Raw genomic sequence first — 7612 nt, 5'->3', positions numbered from 1 at the left:
GCCATGACAAATGACAGAGGAAAAATGTATTTTACAGTGCCACAACAAAATCAGAGGGGTGGAGAGGCCTTAAGAGCATCAAATCTCCAACCACATTTTCTTGAACCATAGAAGCCGATTAGGCATCATAGTTTGGAATCTAATAAAACCTCATCCAAGTTGAGGCTCTTGCATTCATGTTGGTGTTTATAGAGGGGTGGTAGAAGATCGACCAAAGGTTGTGCGGAGGCAGAGAAGTGATCTTCTTTGTTGGGAAGTAAGGGGGAAGGGAATTTTGAAATATTTATAGCATGTTTGGAACCATGACCAAAATTTCATATATGCACGTCTTGCCTGACTCTCCCCCTATTAGTGCGTGTTTGGTTTGGTGTTGGGGAATTGATTTTGAATATATTTTTACATGGTTGGTTTTATGTTGGAGAATAATTTAAAATTGATTTTGGATTGAAACAACTATGGGTAGCTTCTGTATTTGATCCAAAACTTTTATATTGAATTTTACTCCTAATTTGATTTTATAATAAAACATTCAAACATAAATCACATCACTTCAAAATTATTTTTAACTAAAATTAATTTAATTCAAAATCAATTTTGCTAATGCCCTGCATCCCATACCAAATTGACGTGATTTTATCCTACAAAGATGTCTTTCCAAACACGCATTAGAATTACAGGAGTGCAGGTCGAAATTCGAGAGGTGCAGAAAGCAACTTCAAAGGTACTTTATCCATACTATTTTTACAGTTTTAATTAAAGGCCCAATTTTAGTTAGATTCGTGTTTCATCGAGTCTCTTTAGATTTTATGACGAGTTAGGGTTTAATAAAAATAAAAATGCAGCCAATCAAATTTTAAGGCCGGACGAGGTCTAGGAATAACTTTTTTTTAAGGCTCAAATATGTCTGTCGGCAAAATTCAATTTTTATAAATATAAAAAATATATTTTTAGCATTTTTTTTATTCCAAGACTAGATTAACTTTGCATACCCGTATTGATAACATTACAATTTGAGACAAAAGAAAATTAATAAAAATTATACTTCATAATTTTTTTTCCAGAATTTGAGCTCATTTATTATAAATTTATATACTAATATAAATGTTTTCGATTTCTATATATATATATATATATATATATATATATATATATATATATATATATATATATATATATATAATTCTCCCTCAAGAAATTCTGACCGTTGATCCCATCACGCACACACTCTTTTCTCACGCTTTTTCATCATGTGTAAGAAAGCAAAGCATAAGCATTTGTCCCTGGCCAACAGAACTCTCTAGAACCTCTCTCACACAATAGCAAAGAAGGGAAGACTAAAACTAAAACCCCACTCTCTTTTTCCGAGTCTTCCAGTGAAAGAAAGGCAGCGATGGAAGAAGACTTCGACATCCCCGGCGGCGAGGAAATGGATCTCGGCGAAGACGAGGTCGGCGAGGAGAGGGAGATCGGCTCTGGCGGCCTCAAGAAGAAGCTCCTCAAGGAAGGTCAAGGCTGGGAAACCCCCGAAGTCGGTGACGAAGTCCAAGGTTCAATCGAAACGACACCAATTCCTCTATCGTTTTCACCTTTCTTCTTCTTCTTCTTCTTCTTCTTCTTCTTTTCGTAATTTTTTCTGTTGTTTGAATTGGTAGTTCATTACACGGGGACTTTGCTCGACGGGATTAAGTTCGATTCGAGCCGCGACAGGGATTCTCCCTTCAGCTTCACGCTCGGACAAGGTTTGCGATCTCGTTTCTCTTTTGTTCGAACTGAAAAAAAATGATCACGTGGATGGAATAATTGGAAGGGTAACCGTGAATTAAATTTCATGTGTTTTTTAAATTCGCTCGCTGAACGTTGGGAAATGATGGCGGGATACTTGTGTTGTGTGTGCTTGGTGTTGGAACATTTTGACTTCTTTAAGCCAATTGTTTGTTTGTTTTGTGTTGCTTTTAAGAGTAGTTGGATTTTAGAGGAAACGAATCCGTTATGTTTATGATCGCTTTAGCTGTCTGATTAAAGGCCTGTTTGGATTGAGAAAACATTTTCTATTTTCCATTTTCACAAATAATTGAAGAAAATGTTTTACCTTGTTTTCACTTTATTTCCTCTTTTTTTTATATTGGTGCAGGAAATGCTGAAAACACTTTCTTTTTGCTTTCATCATTTCCTGTACAAAGCATTGAAAGCAGGAAATTAAGTGAAAACTGTGGTATTTTTGTAATTGTTTTTTAAAATGGAAAATGAAAGTAGAAAGTGTTTTCTCAAACCAAATTGACATTTGGCCTTAATTATATATCTAGATTTCGATGAGTCATGCAATTCCAAATCTTTGAACCTATGAAGCATATCATATATGCTTTTTTTTTTTGTTCTGTTACGGAAGGATGTATTCTGTATTGTTGGCGGCCATTGTGTTATTGTTAGAAGCTCAAGGTACTTTGATTGATATTCTTGCAGTGACACTGATATTTTTCTGTTACACTATTACACCAATATTTATGCCAAACAAGTATGTGATAAAAATTGAAGTAGGGAATTTACCATTGTGGAGTGCTAAGCAAGAAAAACATATGGATGTTTAGCTTTTCATGTCTTGATTAGTATTTTGTAGACCTTCTTTGTGGTGTGTCTCAAGCTTTCTTAAATTGTTTTAAGCATACATTGGCAACTTGCATTGCAACTTCAACTGAAGTTCATGCGTGGTATTCATGTTAATGGTTGAAATAAATTGTATGCTAAACTAGTTGAAGGGAAAATGGGTGTGGAAGTAATCTTCAGGCTATTTTGAGTATAACTCAAAGTGATACCTTTGTTGGAAGTGCAGGGCAAGTAATTAAAGGATGGGATGAAGGTATTAAAACCATGAAGAAAGGTGAAAATGCTATTTTCACCATCCCTCCCGAGCTAGCTTATGGTGAATCTGGTTCCCCTCCTACTATTCCTCCTAATGCTACACTCCAATTTGATGTTGAGCTGCTGTCATGGACTAGTGTAAAGGACATATGCAAGGATGGCGGTATATTTAAGAAGATAATTACTGAGGGGGAGAAATGGGAGAACCCTAAGGATCCTGATGAAGTATTGGGTATATATATGTCTCATTTAATTCTGTTTATGTGATGTCTGTGTTAATTATCCAAGTCTTAACTATTTGTTGTACTTGTTGCGGGTAATGCAGTTAAGTATGAAGTTCATCTAGAAAATGGAAAGCTTTTAGCAAAGTCTGATGGGGAGGAGTTCACAGTCAGAGAGGGTCAGTGCCTACAAACTTTGTTAGCAGATATTTATTGTTTTCTTTTGCTGAGTATCTGAAGTAAATGTTTTATCCATGACAGGTCATTATTGTCCTGCATTGTCAAAGGCTGTTAAAACCATGAAGAAGGGAGAGAAAGTGCTTTTGACAGTTAAGCCACAATGTAAGTTCTCTAAGCGCCACATAATGTTTTGGTGATTAGCTATTACTAACACTCATGATATTTTCTTTCTCGTTTCTCTAATTTGAATCTATGTTCATTTCTTTGTCGGGTCATAGATGGATTTGGTGAGAAGGGGAAGCCAGAACAAGGGGATGAAGGTGCAGTTCCACCAAATGCAACATTGCAGATTACTCTTGAATTAGTTTCATGGAAAACTGTTTCAGAAGTAACTGATGACAAGAAGGTCATAAAGAAGATCCTCAAGGAAGGGGAAGGATATGAGCGTCCAAATGAGGGGGCCATTGTTAAAGGTAATTACTGATTATTTTGAATGATGACTATTGTCTATTGCTATATTTATGTATTTGATAATTAATACATTATTTCTGACTATATCTTTGTCATTTTGTGTTTTCTCAGTGAAACTAATTGGTAAGCTACAAGATGGTACCGCTTTTTTGAAAAAGGGCCATGATGAAGAAGAGAAGCTGTTTGAATTCAAAACAGATGAGGGTAACTTGAAATCTGCTAGTGTCCTCATTCCTCTGCATCCACTATTTATGTTTTTTTGGTCAAATAAATTCATTGTTTTGAGGTGATGAACAGAACAAGTTGTTGATGGACTTGATAGAGCTGTATTGACTATGAAGAAGGGTGAGGTTGCGTTGTTGACCATTGCACCTGATTATGCTTTCGGTACATCAGAGTCCCAACAGGAGTTGGCTGTAGTTCCTCCTAACTCAACCGTGTATTTTGAAGTTGAGCTAGTGTCATTTGAGAAAGTAAGTCAATAACAGTGTTGAATTGACGTTGTGCTTTGATTTTATTTTTTATGTTTTAATTTTGATAAAAGAAAAGAGGGCGAACCTTGGTGCAGCGGTAAAATTGTGTCTTGGTGACTTGTTGGTCATGGGTTCGAATCCGGAAACAGCCTCTTTGCATATGCAAGGGTAAGGCTGCGTACAACATCCCTCCCCCATACCTTCGCATAGCGAAGAGCCTCCGGGCAATGGGGTACGAAGTTTTTAATTTTGATAAAAGAAAAATACTCTGAATTCATTATTAAAAGGTTGTAACCTTGCACAGCCTTATCTGGAAAGTAATAAACAAAGACTGATCAAGATTGGATAGAAAGCAAATACTCTGCACATTTTAATGTTTTATCAACAACCACAACATTCTAGTTGACTTATTTTCATTTTGTAGCTACCTTTTGTATCCAATACAACCATCTTTGTGTTCAGTTTGAGTATCAGAAGTTCATTTCTGTACCTTCATTTATTTCTATCCATTCATTACAAATCATAAATAACCAAACCATCCTTGCATCTCTATTTGTGTTGGACAAGGGTTTATTGCATACTCTCTGTCCTCACAACACTTTACTTTTTACATTTGTACTCTTGTCCATTTTCATACTCTGGATTATATATATTTTGGCAGTTTTATCCCTACTAATCTTATCCTCTTTTCTCACCTCAGGAGAAGGAGTCCTGGGATCTGAACACTGAAGAGAAACTTGAAGCTGCTGGTAAGAAGAAAGAAGAGGGAAATGTCTTGTTTAAAGCTAGTAAATATGCAAGAGCTTCCAAAAGATATGAAAAGGTAATCTAAAATAGGTCATACATTTGTTCACTTTCTACTTGTTGATGCACCTTCTGATGGTAATGAAAACTTACTGTAGGCCGTGAAGTACATAGAATATGATTCCTCCTTTGGTGAGGAGGAGAAAAAGCAGGCCAAGACCTTGAAGGTTGCCTGCAATCTGAACAATGCTGCTTGCAAGTTGAAGTTAAAAGACTACAAAGAAGCAGAGAAATTGTGTACTAAGGTATTATACTGTCTTCCATCCTTTGGAGGTCAACAACCTTGTTCACAAAAAATAACTACTTTTTATGTGGATCGATAGGTGTTGGACCTTGAGAGTACAAATGTGAAAGCCCTCTATAGAAGGGCCCAAGCACATATGCAGTTGACTAACTTGGATTTGGCTGAACTTGACATTAAGAAAGCTCTTGACATTGACCCTAACAACAGGTATGTGATCTGAATAAACTACTGCTTTTGACCTTTATGGACTATTTGAGATTTGCTGAGATCAGTTGCTTTGATTTTTGGTGATTTATCTTTTATTTTGCCTTGCAATGTAATTTTTCTTTTATTTTGCCTTGCAATGTAATTTTTCTCTATGCATGAACCAGGGATGTCAAATTGGAGTACAGGACTTTGAAGGAAAAGGTGAAAGAGAATAATAGAAAGGAGGCGCAATTTTATGGAAATATGATCAACAAGATGACAAAGATTGGTTCCTGATAGCAATGTGAGTATTCCATCACGGTTTTATGGTATGTTTCCCTTTGGGGGGGATCAATTGCCAATTTAGTTGTGCTTTTTGGCTTTTGCTGTTGATGTATATTGGGGGCCTTGTGTTATTATACTATTCTTTTTGGCTTGCAGAAACCAGCTACGAAGTACCAACGGTATTGAATCCGGGGTTGACAACTAAATCTAGATGTCATCCAATATGGAACACGAATCTGTTTAGTCCCCGTTTTTCTGGGGTTTGATCTTCCTTGTATGGTTTGTGCACTAGGAAAATTTGATGGACATTCATTTCGTATTTATTATGGAATATTAACATAATTGACTTAATTATATATCCCCATGAACTATAATGATTTGTTCGAGAGCTACTATAAGAAATGGAATTAATTAGGTCAAGGTCTGCGGGGACAACAGACAAGTGTGTTTGGATTAAATAAAAAGAACGTCTTAAAATAAAATTCATTGTGTTATGTATAATCGCCTTTTTAAAAATGATCAGAAGTCATTTTTATTTTTGCACATTAATTAATGATTATATCATGATATTTTGTTTGAACGGTATAAAAAGTTGCTCTTACGTTGAAAATACCACTCTTTTTGCGAGTTCTCAGGGTGGAATCCTCTCCCTGCCAAACTACTATGGATTCACATAGTTTGTTTTTGCATGGGTTTGGTTTAGCCCCCATGCTTTTGTAGTTGGTTCTTTTTGTTAATGATATTTTCTGGCTTGTTTTGATATCAGGTTAGTAGCAATCTTGGTGCCAATCAAATTGGGGTCATGTTTCTTACTGGCTAGCATTGTCTTGCCCTTTTGTTTTTTTTTAAAAAAAGTATGAATATGTATTTTGTGCACGATTTATTTTTATCGAGTCGTATGCACGATTGATTTAGAATAAACTGTAATGAATATTTAATTAATTTTAGGTATATGGTGATTGGACAGTTATTTTGTTTTTTTGGTTTTTGCCTGGAGAAGTTAACTCTTACAAATTGTCAATTTTTATTTTTAAGAATTTGAGGAAGAATCAGGTTTAATTTTAAATGAATTATTTTTTATTTTTTAAAATCTAATGATTAAACTTAATTATTAATTACAATTATTACGAATAGTAGAAACTAAGAGTTTCTCTTGAAGCTCGTATACAAATTTATTTAAAAGGATCTTAATTTAAAGGTGTTGGAACTAATTAAGCATCTGAAACTTACTCTAAGACAACATACACAAGAATTTTACGAAAATTTATACAATTTGTAAGGTTAGTATATAGGTCACAGTAACTCGCTGGCTTAAACTTGGGGATGTCTGATCCATTTAAAATGCAAGTTTGTAGGAGTTAGATCATTTAGCCCACAGGATAAATGTGTTTTGTCCTCAGGTTTGTAGAATAACTTGTTTAATTCGCATACATGTTTTTAGTAAAAAAAAATTGATTTTAAAAATTATAAAATGAAAACCCTAATGACTTAAGGCATGTCTGTTTTGACGTTGAATGTGCTCAAACGTCCGTTTAACTCGATCCAACAAGAAACATGTTTTTTCGTTGGGGGTATATTAAGATTTATTCAATAATATAAAAAGTGTTCATATAATTCATAAATTATTTTTTATACACTTAAACTAATTTCTTTATATATTTTTCCAAATGTCCCTAAAATTCGATATCAAGATATTTGGTATTAGTAAAATTTTATGGGCGATTTTTTATTAATATTAATCATTTTTGTATCGCTCTTGATTTTTATTCTTCTACGAGTAATTGAACATACTATCTTAGTGGAAGTCGTTGATCCAACCAGGAAGTAGACTAACTTATTTCCTTCTTTGACGGGAGTGTGTGGGAGGTTCTCATGCCTGAGCCTTGGACTTT

General features: G+C 34.8%; 1 protein-coding gene across 2 annotated transcripts; it reads left to right on the top strand.

Moving 5' to 3' along the window:
* The first annotated feature begins 1260 nt into the window (after positions 1 to 1260).
* On the top strand, positions 1261 to 6202 carry LOC114396246 (peptidyl-prolyl cis-trans isomerase FKBP62-like). 2 transcript variants are annotated; one of them, XM_028358147.1, is made up of 13 exons: positions 1261 to 1547; positions 1653 to 1739; positions 2828 to 3088; positions 3182 to 3256; positions 3339 to 3419; positions 3536 to 3730; positions 3840 to 3932; positions 4026 to 4201; positions 4902 to 5024; positions 5104 to 5250; positions 5329 to 5456; positions 5621 to 5739; positions 5877 to 6202. In XM_028358147.1, the coding sequence occupies exons 1-12, from the start codon at positions 1391 to 1393 to the stop codon at positions 5730 to 5732; spliced, it is 1635 nt and encodes a 544-aa protein (XP_028213948.1). In that variant the 5' UTR covers positions 1261 to 1390; the 3' UTR covers positions 5733 to 5739; positions 5877 to 6202. The 2 variants fall into 2 exon arrangements, with proteins under 2 accessions (XP_028213948.1, XP_028213949.1); XM_028358148.1 differs by having other exon boundaries at positions 5621 to 5764.
* Positions 6203 to 7612: the final 1410 nt, after the last annotated feature.

Source organism: Glycine soja, chromosome 18 (genome assembly GCF_004193775.1).
Source record: "Glycine soja cultivar W05 chromosome 18, ASM419377v2, whole genome shotgun sequence".
Taxonomy (NCBI): Eukaryota; Viridiplantae; Streptophyta; class Magnoliopsida; order Fabales; family Fabaceae; genus Glycine; species Glycine soja.
The sequence above is the reverse complement of the archived record's forward strand: the minus strand, read 5'-3'. Positions and strand labels throughout refer to the sequence as shown.